Source organism: Telmatherina bonti, assembly GCF_933228915.1.
Source record: "Telmatherina bonti genome assembly, chromosome: 19".
In the NCBI taxonomy this organism is placed as follows: Eukaryota; Metazoa; Chordata; class Actinopteri; order Atheriniformes; family Telmatherinidae; genus Telmatherina; species Telmatherina bonti.
In genome coordinates this window covers 4,281,521-4,299,566 of record NC_136617.1, presented here as the reverse complement: position 1 = coordinate 4,299,566, position 18,046 = coordinate 4,281,521, and the positions used below count along the sequence as shown (strand labels likewise).

The 18,046-nt window shown below is 47.7% G+C and overlaps 2 protein-coding genes across 3 annotated transcripts; both read right to left on the bottom strand.

Annotated features, from left to right (window-relative positions):
- Nucleotides 1-1,586: 1,586 nt before the first annotated feature.
- msto1 (misato mitochondrial distribution and morphology regulator 1) lies at nt 1,587-9,840 on the bottom strand. 2 transcript variants are annotated; one of them, XM_079258545.1, is made up of 14 exons: nt 9,681-9,840; nt 8,580-8,709; nt 8,372-8,441; nt 8,220-8,295; nt 8,109-8,151; nt 7,884-8,037; nt 4,383-4,497; nt 4,171-4,305; nt 3,941-4,093; nt 3,735-3,866; nt 3,482-3,666; nt 3,298-3,402; nt 3,115-3,227; nt 1,587-3,045 (listed from the first exon to the last, which is right to left on the bottom strand). In XM_079258545.1, exons 1-14 carry the CDS (start codon nt 9,762-9,764, stop codon nt 2,786-2,788), a joined length of 1,755 nt encoding a protein of 584 aa, XP_079114671.1. In that variant the 5' UTR covers nt 9,765-9,840; the 3' UTR covers nt 1,587-2,785. The 2 variants fall into 2 exon arrangements, with proteins under 2 accessions (XP_079114671.1, XP_079114672.1); XM_079258546.1 differs by having other exon boundaries at nt 8,543-8,709; nt 9,681-9,819.
- Nucleotides 9,841-10,617: 777 nt separating this feature from the next.
- Nucleotides 10,618-16,298, bottom strand: smim13 (small integral membrane protein 13). The gene is made up of 2 exons (XM_079258552.1): nt 15,890-16,298; nt 10,618-11,464 (listed from the first exon to the last, which is right to left on the bottom strand). Exons 1-2 carry the CDS (start codon nt 15,963-15,965, stop codon nt 11,262-11,264), a joined length of 279 nt encoding a protein of 92 aa, XP_079114678.1. The 5' UTR covers nt 15,966-16,298; the 3' UTR covers nt 10,618-11,261.
- Nucleotides 16,299-18,046: the final 1,748 nt, after the last annotated feature.

The window sequence follows — 18,046 nt, the reverse complement described above, 5'->3', positions numbered from 1 at the left end:
TCTTCCTCATACTGTCCACACACACACGGACCAGTAACTACCTGGAACCAGTTAAACCTGCTCGTTTTCCCTTTATGAGCCAAAACAAACTAAAGTTCACATTTTTACTTTTATCTGGAATATTTATTTTACACAGAAATATATAAACTCATTATTTCAGAATTTACATATATTCAGCTTTATTTTTATAGCATCAAATCACGGCAATGCCATCTGAAGACACTTTACAGAGAAGAAAACATGAAAGCCAATTCATAACAGCCTATATAAGGAAACCAACAGATTGAGTTGAGTCCAACTCAATCTCCCATCCTGAGCAAGCACACTGGCGACAGTGGGAAGGAAAAAACTCCCTTTTAACAGGAAGGAAACCTCCGGCAGAACCCGGCTCAGGACAGGCAGCCATCTGCCTCTGCTGTGTGGGGGGAAGAGGACAGAAAGACCTTTAGAGGTAAATATTATGGCAGGCACTTCAACATTCATCACATTTAACTTGTGTAGTTCACCCATGCTCCATTAATTCTAACAGATTCCTTGTCCACCCATTAGATCCTGTGTGTGTGTGTGTGTCTTATCACAAAACAATTAACGCAATGAATCGCAGAACATTTGAACAGTTTCCTGGTACTCTGATGCACACCAAGCAGGAACCTCCGGCAGTTAAAAGTGAAGCCTACGCAGAAGTGCATAAAACTGCAGTTCCCCCTTCATCCACTAGGGGCTGCAAAACAGCGAATCCCCATAGACTCCCATGTTAAAAAGACCAACTTCACAGCAGGAATAAACATGTTTACAGCAGAAATAAACATGTTTACAGCCTGGTTCAAAAATCCACTTTAGGTTCAATAGGTCAGGTTTACCTTCATGACAACTGTGGGGGGAGTGAATTTTTTTCTAACTCGCCCGTTTAAAAGTACTTTAATCTCAAAGTTCGGCAAATTTAGGGGCGTGTCCTTTTGATTGACAGGTACCCGATCTCCCGCTTCAAGTCAGAAGAACATAGAACAACCGTGGCTTTAAGCCAGTTAACAACGCGACTTAGCTTTAGCCCGCTTACCTCCGTTAGCTGGTTAGCTCCTGTTATCTGCAGGTTAGCTCGGTTAGCTCTTAGCTACAGAAAGCTCGGAGTTTGCTCGATGTCAATCATCCACCATGACCCTCTCAGCTCCACCTCTTTGCCCATATTTGTATTTTCCGGGCGAGACGACACGCATGCCCCTGCCAAGATGGCGACGGTAGGAACCGCCCACCGAGCTTCAATTCAGCTCTTCAGAAACCTACGGGTGACGTCACGGAGGCTGCCTCCATCTCTTTATACAGTCTATGATGCACACTCTAAACCGCTGCTACTAGCTTAGCAGTTTAGCTGTTTTTCAGAGTCTACTGAAAGAAAAGACGACCATCTGTCTTTCCTGGTGATATTGGAGACGTAACAGATGATGTTGTTTATTCCCTCGGTGTCTTGTATCCATGGACTCCTCTTGGAAGATAAGCAGAACACGTCAGCCGTCAGGATGCTGGATGGGTTAAACTTTCCACCAATCAGGGCTTCAGCCTGATCATGTGACAGGCTGAAATGATGCTGCTGCCTGTTACGGAAGGCTTCAGCTGCTGCAGGATACTTTCTGGATGAAAACCACATGGGCCAAACACACTTCCTAACCGCCAACAAGAGCTGGATGACACACGTTTGTATGTCAATAGTAACTTTATTCATGTTTACATCATAAAAAACATTTATTTCCATGTGAAGGTACATGTGGACTGAAGAGCACAGCGAATGTCGAGGCACCCAGCAGAGCGATGATGCAGGTTTACTCCACATGCATGGTCAAGAGCCCATCAGACTTCTCCATTTCCTAACCAATCACAGACAGGACAGCCTTTGGTTCCGTACGGCTCAAAACCTCATGGTAAAGGTCAAAGTTTCTAGTTCTCCCTCCAGAACATTTCCATCTTAACGGAGGAACAACAGAAAACCTGACCAGCCGTCAGATGGACGGACAGGGGCCACCGGCCTGCAGGTTTCAGAGCTTTCCTGCTCCGTCAGACTCAAGCCAGGAGCATTGAAGCAGGAAATTGGTCAAACTGAAGCGGACCCGTTAGATGTCGCAGAAAAACCTCAACTCGCAGGACGTTCCCCCGACCCACCAGAGCAGAACCAGGTTTCTACCTAATCAGGAACCAGATCCGTCCAGGAAGGCCGCTGGCTGGACTGCAGGGTTCAAAGCATCTGACTCTGGTTACCATGGCGACAGGTTCAGGAACACGCAGAGGTCTCGTCATATATGTAAAACATGATTTAGATTTAAATCTGTGTTCAAACACAACAGTGTAAAATCCCAAAACCAGATCCTCCACACATCCAGAAATCAGTCTCTTCAGGTCTCTGAGAAACGCTGGAGGTTTTTGAGGAACTTCAGTCTGAAGAGAAACTCCAGGTTTTTAATCTGCACCACAAACTAACAGAACGTTAGCTTCAGCTAGCATTTCGTTAGGTTCAGTTTATATTCCATTAGCTTCAGCTAGCATCTATTTGGCTTCACCTTATATTCCATTATCTTTAACTAACATTTCGTTAGCTTCAGCTAACATCCCGCAAGCTTCAGCTAGCATCTCATTAGCTTCAGCTAGCATCCCGCTAGCCTCAGCTAGCGTCTCTTTAGCTTCAGCTAACATCCCATTAGCTTCCAGCTAGCGTCTCGTTAGATTAAGCGCCATCAGCCAGATAAACCCGAGGAGAACCTGGACCTCCTGAACTCATTCCGTCCTTCCAGACAGACTCTCACTCGTCATCGTCATCCTCTGAGGAGGACCGCATCACACCGCCGCTGTCGTCACGGTAACGTCTGGCCAGCAGACGCAGCTGCTCCAGGGCGTCCTGAAAGTCGGCCATCTCGGGTCCCTGGGAGAAGAAGCTGGGCGCCACACGACGAATGTCGAAGGCGGTGGCGGCACGATGCAGCTCAGAGAGCCAGGGTTCGATGGTGGGCCCCGATTGCAGAGACGTCATGACGGGGACAGAGGAGACGAGCGGAGACGGAGCTGCAGAGACGAGATGGTTGGAGAATCTGGGCGGACCCTGAAGGAGGTGAACAGGAAGTAAAGACTCACAGCCTGGCGGCGGGGGCGGGGTCTGCAGGCAGCCGCGAGGGCCAAGCGAGGGGCTGAAGATCTGAGGGAAGGGCGGAGTCAGCCGGCAGGGGCTGGACACCAGCTGGACCACCCTGAGACGACAGTAAGACACGATGAAGACCAACACACCCGCCGAGCGAGACATCAGCTGATCAGACTCACAGCGGAGACGACGGGTAGAAGGAGGAGACGTAGGCGGACAGGACGTCCTTGCCGCTGTGGAGGCTGTGCAGCGGAGTCGGTGGTTTGATCCCCGGAGACGGGCGGCTGGCGGAGATAAAAAAACAACGTTTTTGTTTCCATCACGTGGTTTCGTTACATCTGAGGACTCGTTCGAGACCCAGACCTGATGAGTTTCTGGCCTTCGAAGCCCTTCAGTGTCGTCCACTGTCCGTAGCAACGGCTGCCGCCCGCCTCGCAACAGGCCGACAGGGGTCTCCATGGCAACTCTGCAGCGCAGGCGCTCAGGGCGTCGGGGAGAGAGGAGCCATGCATCATGGGAAACGGGACGGCGCCGTACGCCGCCGCGACCTGGAAGGTAAAGCAGAGTTATGGGACCTCTGAAGATCCAGATTCAGGAGGATCCGACGGTGACCAACCTTCCTGCCAGACACGGCCAGCGTGTCCGCCACCTGCCACATGGGGACGGCGTTGGTCCTCAGCCTGTACGGCGCCGTGACGGCGTCCAGGGCCAATGCCAGGACCGAGCTGGAGTGGTACCACAAGGAGGGCTGAGGACGGGGACAGAAACCCAGATGAGATCCACGTAGACCGGAGAAACCTCCAGGTCTGGAACTGGACTCACGTCATAGGTCAGATGTCGGAACTCTGGAGGACAACCGGGACGCCGGCCCAGGCCTCCACGCAGGGTCAGCGGGCAGAACAGAGAGCTGTTAGTGGCCATGTGGACCGTCCCCAGAGTCCAGTTCAGAAGGTGGTACAGGTCCTTGACTGGAGTCTGGATCGGCAGAGAGGAACTCCTTTCAGAACTTGGTTTTTAGAAACCAGTGAGAAACCAACCGGAGTATCACTCACCGAACCGGGATGGCTGACGGGGGCCATACCCCAAGTCAGAAGACCCCGCCCCCCGTAAGAGTCCTGCAGCATCTCTGTGACCTTCGAACCCAGACCGGAGAATCCATCAGCCAGGTCACAAAAGACCTGGAAACCCTGAAACCAGAACCAGCGTGTCAGAAAGGAAGACCGCCAGGAAGAGGAAAAAAAGGGAGGAAGGAGAACGAGGTTACCTGGAGATAATCACACTCCTCCACGTAGAAGTGCAGCTTGTCCTCCAGCTCGTCCAGCAGCGGTCCCTGCAGGACGGACTCTCCCTGGCCGAAGGCCTCCAGACGGTGCGCCTCCCTGTCGGACACAGAACCAGACCCGGTCCAGTTTACTCTGCAGGGTCGCGGAGACCATCAGGATTCTACACTACGGGACCCAACGGGACTGGGAACTGGACCAAACTGCGAACTGAGAACTGGACCAAAAAGAACTGGACCAAACCAGACTGGGAACTGGACCAAACTGGACTGGGAACTGGACCAAACTGGACTGGGAACCGGACCAAAGGGGACTGGGAACTGTATCAAACTGTGAACTGGACCAAAGGAACTGTATCAAACTGTGAACTGGACCAAAGGAGACTGGGAGCTGGACCAAACTGGACTGGGAACCGGACCAAACTGGACAGGAAGCTGGACCAAACTGGACTGGGAACTGGACCAAACTGGACAGGAAGCTGGACCAAACTGGACTGGGAACTGGACCAAACTGGACAGGAAGCTGGACCAAACTGGACCAAATGGGACAGGAAGCTGGACCAAACTGGACAGGAAGCTGGACCAAACTGGACCAAATGGGACAGGAAGCTGGACCAAACTGGACTGGGAACTGGACCAAATGGGACAGGAAGCTGGACCAAACTGGACTGGGAACTGGACCAAATGGGACAGGAAGCTGGACCAAACTGGACTGGGAACTGGACCAAAGGAGACGGGGACTTGACCAAAGGGGACTGGGAACTGGACCAAACTGGGAACTGGACTAAACTGGGGTCTGGACCAAGCGGCAACCTCCGGCGGTTAAAAGTGAAGCCTATGCAGAAGTGCATAAAACTGCAGTTCCCCCTTCAACCACTAGGGGCTTCAAAACAGAGCAAATCCCCATAGACTCCCATGTTAAAAAGACCAACTTCACGGTAGAAATAAACATGTTTACAGCAGAAATAAACATGTTTACAGCAGAAATAAACATGTTTACAGCAGGAATAAACATGTTTACAGCAGAAATAAACATGTTTACAGCCTGGTACAAAAATCCACTTTAGGTTTAATAGGTCAGGTTTACCTTCATGACAACTGTGGGGGGAGTGAATTTTTTTCTAACTCGCCCGTTTAAAAGTACTTTAATCTCAAAGTTCGGCATATTTAGGGGCGTGTCCTTTTGATTGACAGGTACCCGATCTCCCGCTTCAAGTCAGAAGAACGTAGAACAACCGCGGTTTTTAGCCAATTAACAACGTGACTTAGCTTTAGCCTAGTGCTGGGTGATATATCGAATATACAAGAGATATCGTGGCTAGTCCCCTGTGCGATATAGAAAATGTCTATATTCGTCATATTGGAGTATCCTGTTGTCACGCAGGTGTTTTTAGCTGTGGGCGGGGTTTCCTCCCTCCTCCTCGACTCTGCACTGCTTTGCACAGAGAGTTAAAGCAAGCGCACCTCGTTACGTACATAACGTGAGCTACGTGCTACGTCATGAGAGGCAGCGTGGAGCCACTTTCTCGCTAAATCTGGCAACTTCTTGTGAAAAGCGACTAGCGACAAATCTAGCGACTTTTACAGGAGTGATTGGAGACTTTCCTGGTGTTTTGGCGACTGACTTTAAAGCGCATATTGTAAAGTTATTGTCAGAAGGAGAGTCTCTCCCCATCCTAAAGCACTCAGTCGCTCCGGCTGCAGCTGCAGCCAGTCAGAGGAGCAGAGAGGACACCTGCACGACTCCACCTACAGTCACAATGAACAGCCAAATCCGCCACTGATCCCGCTCTGGATTACAGAGTGGGACGGAAATTACAAAGTTTTTCACGTCACGCAAAAATAATAATTCTATTTGATTACATTCACAGCCTCTGTCGCTTACTCACCTCATCCACTGTGTGTGACACAAGCATATTTATCTAGCTCCTCATGTCTCTAGAAAGTACAGAAAGCAGTGGGAATCAAATCCTGAATTAAAAGCTGTCTGAAGCCGTTTATTGGAGACGATACGAGGACATTCTGCCTGGATTATAAGACTGATTTCTACGCTAAACTCTGCGATTAAAAAATACACGACAACTCAGAAACGTATCCATAAAGCAAAGCCTTATAATAGTTCATCATTTGAAAAGTCCCCCCTAGAGCACCTATTTTCATACGTTGCATTTATTATATCATGCAAAGGCACTTTATTTTGTTTTAAAATGACATGTTTCTGCCACTGCTTTAACTGTTCAATAAATATGGTTTTGATCAATTTGCTTCGTTACAATTTCATCCTTTTGGCTTGAATGTTTAAAATCAGCATATCTTAATGCAGTATGAACAATTATGTTTTAATGGAGACACAAAATCATCTTACTGATGTGACTGTATGCACCAAAGCATTTACCTTAGCCTTGAATTAATATCGAGATATATATCGTATATCGTGACATGCCATAAACATATTGGGATATTACTAAAAAGGTCATATCGCCCAACCCTACTTTAGCCCGCTTACCTCCGTTTGCTGGTTAGCTCGTGTTATCTCCGGGTTAGCTCGGTTAGCTCGTGTTATCTCCGGGTTAGCTCGGTTAGCTCCTGTTATCTCCGGGGTAGCTCGGTTAGCTCGTGTTATCTCCGGGTTAGCTCGGTTAGCTCCTGTTATCTCCGGGTTAGCTCGGTTAGCTCCTGTTATCTCCGGGTTAGCTCGGTTAGCTCCTGTTATCTCCGGGTTAGCTCGGTTAGCTCCTGTTATCTCCGGGTTAGCTCGGTTAGCTCCTGTTATCTCTGGGTTAGCTCGGTTAGCTCCTGTTATCTCCGGGTTAGCTCGGTTAGCTCCTGTTATCTCCGGGTTAGCTCGGTTAGCTCCCGTTATCTCCGGGTTAGCTCGGTTAGCTCCTGTTATCTCCGGGTTAGCTCGGTTAGCTCCTGTTATCTCCGGGTTAGCTCGTGTTATCTCCGGGTTAGCTCGGTTAGCTCTTAGCTACAGAAAGCTCGGAGTTCGCTCGATGTCAATCATCCACCCCTCTCAGCTCCACCTCTTTTCCCATATTTGTATTTTCCGGGTGAGACGACGCGCATGACGCTGCCAAGATGGTGATGGTAGGAACCGCCCACCGAGCTTCAATTCAGCTCTTCAGAAACCTACGGGTGACGTCATGGAGGCTCCGTCCATCTCTTTATATACAGTCTATGGTCTGGACCACACTGGACTGGGAACTGGACCAAAGGGGACTGAGAACTGGACTATACAGGGGTAATGTGGATCATGTCCTGGATTTGCCCTAACTGGAGTGAACCAGATTAAACTGGACCAAATCAGTAAAACTTGTATCAATAAAGCTGGACTGAATTTCTGGAATTGTTTATTTAGAAATCTTGTGTTTAGCATCTAATTTGCATGTCATTAGCATATTTTGCGTGTTTAACGGGACTGACTGCTGGAGCAGAGCTGGACCCCCCTCAAAGCGGGCTCTGAAGGTGTTTCTGAGTCCGTACCCGTCATGGTTGTACTGGTGGATGACGGATATGGTGCGGGGGTGCAGGTGGATCCTCAGGAAGTCGGACCACACCTTCACGCTGCCCTCCAGCGTGTAGCCCTTCTGGACCCGAGCCAGACGTCCGTTCACCGTCTCCACGCTCACGGCACCTGCTGGTGGGACATGTCCACAGTTTCACTCAGCATGTCAGCCTTGGTCAGCCCACACAGGTCCGGTTGCTTACCCGACTCAGAGGAAAAGTCTGCTTCCGCCAGTATCTCCCCGGCCTGGAAACAGAGGTCAGGATGAGGACCAACCTGCGGCGCTTCGGTTTGCTCAGAAGTGAAATACTCACGTCCAGCTTGTCCAGGTCTTCCAGGAAGGAGTTCTTGACTGGAGGACTTTCTTTGTGCATCACCAGGCTTCCCTCCCTGAAAAAAGCCCGTTTTAAAACCCAGAACAGCTCGCGGTCCAATCAGAGAGCGGCAACATGGAGACGCTGCTTACCAGGTGATGGCCGACGTGTCCTTTCCCGCGTCATACAGACTTCCTTCCTGCCTGAGAGTCCGAAGACTTCCTGTCCAGAAGCACGACATCATCAGGGGCCGGTTTGGACCCTCTACTGGGGCTGTTTGGACACCCCCCCCCAGTGTGTATGACCAACTACCCAGGACTCACCTGAGCCGACAGGTGAACCAGGAGAGGGTGGTGTTACCTTTGAGATCCATGACGATGAGTCGCGGCGTGTAGGTGACGTGTCCGCCCAGAGTCTGGCCTTCACGGAACACCACGTCACTCTGGATCTCGCCTGGTGGCGACTCGGGGTCGTAGGACAAACACGCATCCTGCAACCAGACACACCGCATCCCGTCACGCAACGCTGTCCGACATGACTCTAGACCAGGATCCCAGTCACAACCAGAACCAGGTCCAGGTCTGAAAATATTTTTATTCTTCATCCCAGTCTGAAGAAGCTTCCCGCCAGGTTTCTAGGACCCTTCAAGGACTTTCCAGGAACTGGTTCTGGGGAGGATGGGTCCCCCCTGCCCCCTTCAGACTGGTTCAGGTCCTGGTTCTGGGGAGGATCTGTCCCTCCATCGAACCCGTTTCTTCTGATCTTCAGTCCAGTTGTTGGTTCATGTGACCTTCAGCCTGTTCTGGCTTCTTGAAGACATGTTTCCATGGAGACCAGTTCTGATGAGGCTTCAGCCTGCTGTCGATGGATCTTCTTCTTTGGTCCTGCGGGTGTTTCTGCCTCCATGCTGAAGCATGCTAAGAGCTAGCCGCTAACACCTAACAGCTAACAGGAAAATCGGTTAACAGCTAGCATTTACAGCTAGCAGGGAATCAGCTAACAGCCTAACAGCTGATTCCCTGCTAGCTGTAACAGCTAGCAGGGAATCAGCTGTTTTCCGGGCATCTTTGCTGCTTCTCAGATGAAACTAATAAACTGGGGGACCTGAAGAGTCTGAAGTTCCGTTTAAACATCAAACTTTATCCTCTAAAAAATACAAAAACAAACCCTTTAATATTATCCTCTGGGTCTTTCATGGTGTTTTAAAGGAACAAACCAGTAAAAAGCTGTGTATTTATTTATCTCGTGTTTAATCAGAATAAAATCCATCTGAACTTTAGGATGATGGATCTGGGGCGCTAACTTAGCATCAGGAAGTTTTTCCAGGTTCTGTCTCCATCACTACAATTAGCACACCAACACAGAACCAGTTAAAACCAGCAGGAACCCAACAGCTCCCAGTTCCACAAACTCACGTGGAGCTATCCTAGCCAGTTACCTTAGCTTTAGCCTGCTTCTCACCTGTAAATTCCACCAGTGGGTTCCCACGAAGTTGGCGTAATGTCCCAGCTGCAGCGTGACGACCTCCCTGCAGACGCTGCTCATCGCGACGAGACTCGGAACTCAGCAGAAAACCATAAAATCCACGCATTCCGACATGATCTGCGCCTCGCTGCCACGAACAACCCTGCACGCGTCACAGGGCCCAATGGAGGCTTTCCATTGGTTGGAAGATCAAGTAAGACAGAATGCGATTGGTTGAATCCTCGGTTCACCGCGCCGCCGACCGCAAACTTCCCTCAATATTTAATCAATTAAAATACATAAAAGTTATTTAAACTTTTTGGTCATTTATAAAACAGGAATAATTTACTAATATACAGAAAACAAATCTTGCAAAAAGAATAAAAACAAAAGTAAGAATTAGCTCAACAAAATACTTTAAATTGATCCAAGTCGGAAAAAAACGGTTTTGAAAGTAAACAAAAAAATTATTCCAATAATATGAAATTAATACAATTAAAACAAGCTCATTTTGCATTTGGAATAAGAGAATAAGTCAAATAACCCCCCCCCCCACACACAAAAAAAACCCACAAAAAGTGTCAGAAGTCTTCTGCTTCCTGATCCACCAAGGGAACATGACACACCCCTCCCTTTCACTTTATTTTTATCTTTCCACAATAGCTGAGTAAACGGAACAGAAACACGTCAGATGATGAAAACCTGCACTTTGTTATATTTCACCATGATTTCTGGATGTCTTCCTGAGTCCATGCTGGGATTTCCAGCAGAATCATGCTTTTAATGCAGACATCACACGACCCAAGCATACAGAGATTCCTTCAGATTTTCTCAAATTGTACAGTGCAAATATAAAATGATAAAATGTGTCACTTTCATCATCTGATGTGTTGTTTATCTTCTTCTGGGAATAAAACATGACCTGATGAGATCCAGTTTTTATTCACATTTTATGCAGAAACTCATTTTAAGGGGGGGGGGGTTCTTCTCCGGAGCAGAGAAGAAGAGTTTGGAGGACTGAAGCAGTGAAACCAGATGGTGTTTCTGAGGTTATTTATTAGAAGTTAAAGCTCCACTGAGACACGGTGAGAAAATGCCTGACTGGGCCGCTGGCGGCGGACACGCTGCTGGAGGACAAGCCGGTCACATGACCATTCAGGCACGGAGAACCGTTTGCTGCCTTTTCTGAGTCTCAACACCAACACTGTCCTGAACGGTTCCTCCGTCTCGTAGTGGAAAACTGGATGCAGGACGTGGCGTTGCCCCCTCCTGTAGGACGTGGTGTCGCCCCTTCTCCTCCCGTACAAAGCGGTGTGCCCCCCCGCCTCCCGCAGGACGTCTTCTCACTTTCATGTCTTACAGACATTATAGTTGTCGGGTAATAATGGCCGCCCCGTGATGCGGGTTCTGACCCCCGGTGCGTGGGGTGGGGGGGCAGGAAGCAGCTGGTCGTGTGAAGACGGTGTTTCCCTTTCAACCAGGAGGTCAGGTTGAAGCGTCCCGGTGAGGAGGAGGAGGAGGAGGAAGGCTAGCTATCCTGGCGTAGTGTGGCGTTGGCGTGAAGCGGGGGTCATGTGATCAGCGGCTCGTCTCCGAGGCGGCTTCAGGGGAGGCCAGTCTTTGGCGTGCGGTGCGGCTCCGGGTGCGTGTGACGGCGCTGGCCGGCCGCTCGCTCCTGGGTTGGGACGGCTGAGCTTCGGCCTGCGGCGTCCCGGCGTCACCGATGAGCTCGCGCAGGAACTTGAACTTGGACAGGAAGAGCTGCCAGACGACGTACCAGCCTGAGGACGAGGAGACGGCGATTACTGACGCAGGAAACACAAACACTGGAAACAATAACAGATTTTCCTGTGTCTAACTAGAGTTTCAGACCTTCCTCTGCCGTGTCGGAGCTTTGTTTTACAGTTTTTATCTCCTGGGTCTGTTATGAAAAGTGAAAGCTTTTCTATGTTTTCATGTTCTGGAACCAGTTGTGCTTTTATTTCTTCTGGACGGGACGACTGTAACGGTCTCTCTGTAGGTATCCACCAACACGCTCTCTCACGCTCGCAGTCGTCCAGAATTCTGCTGCACGACTTCTAACTGGGACCAGAAAACATGACCACATGTTTAGCTTCTCTCCACCTGGACGTTTCAGAACTGATTTTATGATCTTAGTTTGTTTTTAAAGCTTTAAATGGACTGAACCCTCAGTACGTTACCCAGTGCCTCCTTATTTACACCCCAGTTCACACACCAGTCCCAGCTTGTGGTGCCTGAGACGAGACTGAAGACTAGAAGGGACCAGACTACGTAGTCCGTCCTGAACTCTGCCCCCCATCCCAATGTTAAAATCCTCTCCAGTGATTGGACAAAAAGGAATTCAGCTCAGCGATTGGTCCATTTTGTGCACCGGTACACAGGTACACATACAAGGCACTGGTTCAAATGCATTTAACATATAGCTCCGTTGTCGTTTGTCGGCTGATGCTTGTGTGATGACGTGCAGTTCTGCAGACTGCTCAATGTGAACTGTTGGTCTCAGCTGCACACTTCCAGGATAAAAGGAATTTATTTCCAAATGTCTGTTAAATATGAAGGATTTGTTCCAACAATGCTCCCTGCAACATTTCAACACTTTGATAAATCTTAAACACATTAAACAAAGTTTTTCACATTGAACAAAGTCTGTCACATCTTCACTGGAGTTTAGTTCAACCTCACACACGTTTCTGCAATCCTGCTAATTCCACCCTGCTGGACGTGGAAAAAAAGGCGTTCCCATCCCAATTGGAAAAGATTACAACACTTTTTCCAAGGTGAAAGTAGAAGTGCTAGTGGTGCAGTGAGTAAGTCAGTGTGTTTCAATACAGGAGGTCATGGGTTCAATCCTGATGTGGGGCAATTAGAAAAAAATGTCAGTTGTACTTTTTTTTTTTTTCTTTCAATTTCTTATACTTATGCAATTTCATTTCAATCATTCAGCATAATTCAATAAATGGGAATTCACAATTGCTGTTATTTCAATAATAACTGGTTCTAGTTTTAAATGTTTTTTCTGTTCCTATTATTTTATGAATATATTATTTTATTTTGTGGTATTTGCCTCTGAGCAGCACTTTGGAGACGTTCTGATTTTTAAAAGATGCTTCATAAATAAAGTGGGTAGGTGTGTTCACAGTGGGACGTGACTGGAAACCAGTATGAAACAGGAACTTTTTCCTGGATGATGACCATGATGAGGGAGGTTCTGCTGGTCTACTTCCAGTTTAAACTGTTCTACTTCCAGTTTAAACTGTTCTACTTCCAGTTTAAACTGTTCTACTTCCAGTTTAAACTGGTCTACTTCCAGTTTAAACTGGGTGACCATGATGAGGGAGGTTCTGCTGGTCTACTTCCAGTTTAAACTGGGTGACCATGATGAGGGAGGTTCTGCTGGTCTACTTCCAGTTTAAACTGGTCTACTTCCAGTTTAAACTGGGTGACCATGATGAGGGAGGTTCTGCTGGTCTACTTCCAGTTTAAACTGGTCTACTTCCAGTTTAAACTGGGTGACCATGATGAGGGAGGTTCTGCTGGTCTACTTCCAGTTTAAACTGGTCTACTTCCAGTTTAAACTGGGTGACCATGATGAGGGAGTTTCTGCTGGTCTACTTCCAGTTTAAACTGGTCTACTTCCAGTTTAAACTGGGTGACCATGATGAGGGAGTTTCTGCTGGTCTACTTCCAGTTTAAACTGGTCTACTTCCAGTTTAAACTGGGTGACCATGATGAGGGAGTTTCTGCTGGTCTACTTCCAGTTTAAACTGGGTGACCATGATGAGGGAGGTTCTGCTGGTCTACTTCCAGTTTAAACTGGTCTACTTCCAGTTTAAACTGGGTGACCATGATGAGGGAGTTTCTGCTGGTCTACTTCCAGTTTAAACTGGTCTACTTCCAGTTTAAACTGGGTGACCATGATGAGGGAGGTTCTGCTGGTCTACTTCCAGTTTAAACTGGTCTACTTCCAGTTTAAACTGGGTGACCATGATGAGGGAGTTTCTGCTGGTCTACTTCCAGTTTAAACTGGTCTACTTCCAGTTTAAACTGGGTGACCATGATGAGGGAGTTTCTGCTGGTCTACTTCCAGTTTAAACTGGGTGACCATGATGAGGGAGTTTCTGCTGGTCTACTTCCAGTTTAAACTGGTCTACTTCCAGTTTAAACTGGGTGACCATGATGAGGGAGGTTCTGCTGGTCTACTTCCAGTTTAAACTGGTCTACTTCCAGTTTAAACTGGGTGACCATGATGAGGGAGTTTCTGCTGGTCTACTTCCAGTTTAAACTGGTCTACTTCCAGTTTAAACTGGGTGACCATGATGAGGGAGTTTCTGCTGGTCTACTTCCAGTTTAAACTGGTCTACTTCCAGTTTAAACTGGTCTACTTCCAGTTTAAACTGGGTGACCATGATGAGGGAGGTTCTGCTGGTCTACTTCCAGTTTAAACTGGTCTACTTCCAGTTTAAACTGGGTGACCATGATGAGGGAGGTTCTGCTGGTCTACTTCCAGTTTAAACTGGGTGACCATGATGAGGGAGGTTCTGCTGGTCTACTTCCAGTTGAAACTGGTCTACTTCCAGTTTAAACTGGGTGACCATGATGAGGGAGTTTCTGCTGGTCTACTTCCAGTTTAAACTGGTCTACTTCCAGTTTAAACTGGGTGACCATGATGAGGGAGTTTCTGCTGGTCTACTTCCAGTTTAAACTGGGTGACCATGATGAGGGAGGTTCTACTGGTCTACTTCCAGTTTAAACTGGGTGACCATGATGAGGGAGGTTCTGCTGGTCTACTTCCAGTTTAAACTGGTCTACTTCCAGTTTAAACTGGGTGACCATGATGAGGGAGGTTCTGCTGGTCTACTTCCAGTTTAAACTGGTCTACTTCCAGTTTAAACTGGGTGACCATGATGAGGGAGTTTCTGCTGGTCTACTTCCAGTTTAAACTGGTCTACTTCCAGTTTAAACTGGGTGACCATGATGAGGGAGGTTCTGCTGGTCTACTTCCAGTTTAAACTGGGTGACCATGATGAGGGAGGTTCTGCTGGTCTACTTCCAGTTTAAACTGGTCTACTTCCAGTTTAAACTGGGTGACCATGATGAGGGAGGTTCTGCTGGTCTAATTCCAGTTTAAACTGGGTGACCATGATGAGGGAGGTTCTGCTGGTCTACTTCCAGTTTAAACTGGTCTACTTCCAGTTTAAACTGGGTGACCATGATGAGGGAGGTTCTGCTGGTCTAATTCCAGTTTAAACTGGGTGACCATGATGAGGGAGGTTCTGCTGGTCTACTTCCAGTTTAAACTGGTCTACTTCCAGTTTAAACTGGGTGACCATGATGAGGGAGGTTCTGCTGGTCTACTTCCAGTTTAAACTGGTCTACTTCCAGTTTAAACTGGGTGACCATGATGAGGGAGGTTCTGCTGGTCTACTTCCAGTTTAAACTGGGTGACCATGATGAGGGAGGTTCTGCTGGTCTACTACCAGTTTAAACTGGGTGACCATGATGAGGGAGGTTCTGCTGGTCTACTTCCAGTTTAAACTGGTCTACTTCCAGTTTAAACTGGGTGACCATGATGAGGGAGTTTCTGCTGGTCTACTTCCAGTTTAAACTGGGTGACCATGATGAGGGAGGTTCTGCTGGTCTACTTCCAGTTTAAACTGGGTGACCATGATGAGGGAGGTTCTGCTGGTCTACTTCCAGTTTAAACTGGTCTACTTCCAGTTTAAACTGGGTGACCATGATGAGGGAGGTTCTGCTGGTCTAATTCCAGTTTAAACTGGGTGACCATGATGAGGGAGGTTCTGCTGGTCTACTTCCAGTTTAAACTGGTCTACTTCCAGTTTAAACTGGGTGACCATGATGAGGGAGGTTCTGCTGGTCTACTTCCAGTTTAAACTGGTCTACTTCCAGTTTAAACTGGGTGACCATGATGAGGGAGGTTCTGCTGGTCTACTTCCAGTTTAAACTGGGTGACCATGATGAGGGAGGTTCTGCTGGTCTACTACCAGTTTAAACTGGACTTCACACACCTGCAGCCTCACCTGGGTACAGGTGTTAGGAACAGATCTGGAGCAAGTCTAAACCATCAGAGGATCTGGGAGGGATGAAGAAGCTGGGGGGGGGGGTTAGGGGTCAGAGGTCAGGGGTTAGAGGTTAGAGCACTTGTTCCTGGACTTGTCCAGACTCACCAAACAGCGTGAAGAGCAGCACGCAGACCAGCGTGGCCACAAAGACCAGCAGCGCGAGCGCGACGGTCTGCCACATGTCGGCGGTGCTTCCTCTCCTCTGGCGGGGTGGGGGTCAGCAGGTCAGACAGCTGGCCGAGGCGACAGGTGCGACAGGTGGGACATTTCAGACTCACGGCTGCCTGTTAGCGCGAAGCTAGCCTGCTAGCTAGCTAGCTCAGCGGTTGAACCAAACGGCTTCACGCGGTCCTCAGGCCGGAGGACGGGACCATGGGCGGTTGGGACCGGTCCTAGCAGGCTGGAGTCCCCCTGCTCAGCGCTACATCACTGCGAAACAGACTTTGTGACGCGGCTGGACGACCCGGAGCAGCGCTGAAACCCGGTTAACACAACAACACCAGCGTCATGAGGTAGACTCCAACTGAGGCTGCGCAGCTTCCCGTTGACTTGTGGGTAATGTAGTTTGTTTTCATTTCTGCGCTTTAAAAGACAACTAAAAAAACGTTTTTACTTAACCCTATTTGTATTCTATTGTTATCACTTTAATACCCCAAATCTCAATTTAACATCACATTTCCTTCAATCAAGTACATTTTTCTATTTTAATATCTACTCGCTGTTGAAAAATTGTTTAAATGAGCCTGCTACAAGACAACCATTATTACACATATTACTAATAATCATTCTCATTATAATAGTTTGTTATTAATAGCTTATGATTATAGACATCAGTGTTGAGTCTAACATAGCCAGTTTGGATATAAATCTGCACATGGCTTTGCATGAATATTGGGTTTTTTTATGTGTGTAATCTACTATTAGTAGTATTAGGGTTATTCTAACTATATGTAACTTATACTAGTATTGCTGTTGGCATACTCCAGTATTTTTGTTATTGCATGTATACACACAATGCACACTTCAATCCCTTTCTCATGGTACATGGTTGGCTATTGTTCTGGGACAATGTCTTCTTTTTGTCTTGGATGTCATCGAATAACTTTTATTTGAAAACAGACATTATTTTTCTAACTCTGGTTTGTTTATGAAAGAATCATTGTGGGATATGTCTGTTTATCCATTTCCATTTTAAACTAGCTACATGATACCTGGACTTTTTCTTTATTAACCCACATGTCCAAAAATGTGCATTTGTCCCCCGAAGCTGGACTGTCCTTCAGTCTTTGACCTGAATGTGGTCCAGAAGGTGTAGAAGACGGAAGGCTTCGTCTCATCATCAGATTTTCTGTCTCTGATGATGCATCTCTCTGACATGTCCTCTCCTGTCTTTAGTGCCTTTTTATGAGGCACAGCCACAGAATTTGCATATAATTTGACGCCTTGGGCAGAAAAATCAGTCAAGTTACAAGGTGGTATTTCAACAGTGTGTGTGTGTGTGTGTGTGTGTGTGTGTGTGTGTGTTCGTTCCACCCCTGCAGGCTCACTGTCGCCTCCATCACATGCAGAGTTTGTTTGGCCCCGCCCCGGTGTCCTCGTGCTCTCCTGCACAGCGAGCCGGTGATGACAGGAGCTTCTACAATGTGGCATAACTGGAAAGCTGCGGGACGAAAAGGAAAAACTTCTTCCGCCTTTCTGCTCCGATCAGACGGTGTGCGAGCTGGAGCACCTGCTGGCTTTCAGCTGAATCAGGAGGAGGTCTGGACCGAGCTGGACCGAGCTGACATGACTTCCTCCGGGTCTTCCTGTCAGGTAAAACACCTTTCTTCTGTCCTCAGAAGGTCAAAGTTCAGATGGATGTGGCGTGAAGGATCCTGCACGTGCAGCTGGTTTCATCTGAGAGAAGAGCTGAAAGAAATGGCATCAAAACATAACATTAAATGCAACAAAAAAACTTTTTAAATGAGAATTAATAAGTCTTAAAATTCACCACAATCACCAAACTGAACGACAAAGTAGAAAACATTTCCACTAGTTCTAAACAACAACAACAATAAATGTTTGTGTTCCAGAGTCACAGAAAGTAAAAGATCAGAAAGAATTCATTTCATTTATCCTCCGAAATATTCAGCTTCTCACGCAAACAGCAGCTCATTTCCAGGCTGATGAAGAGAAACTTCTGGAAGAGCGAGGGAACAGATTTTCTTCAGGAACATTTCTGATATCAGAGATTTATGTGTGAACTTATAAAAAGGTTTTTCA

Excerpts from the sequence above, each read along its gene's own strand:
- msto1 (XM_079258545.1), bottom strand. The coding sequence starts at position 9,764 with ATGAGCAGCGTCTGCAGGGAGGTCGTCACGCTGCAGCTGGGACATTAC. Across the intron at positions 3,667-3,734 it reads TGGCCGTGTCTGGCAGGAAG|GTCGCGGCGGCGTACGGCGC; the intron begins GTTGGTCACCGT and ends TTTACCTTCCAG. Across the intron at positions 3,046-3,114 it reads CCCGCCCCCGCCGCCAGGCT|CTCCGTCTCCGCTCGTCTCC; the intron begins GTGAGTCTTTAC and ends TCGTCTCTGCAG.
- smim13 (XM_079258552.1), bottom strand. The coding sequence starts at position 15,965 with ATGTGGCAGACCGTCGCGCTCGCGCTGCTGGTCTTTGTGGCCACGCTG. Across the intron at positions 11,465-15,889 it reads GCTGCTCTTCACGCTGTTTG|GCTGGTACGTCGTCTGGCAG; the intron begins GTGAGTCTGGAC and ends CCTCGTCCTCAG.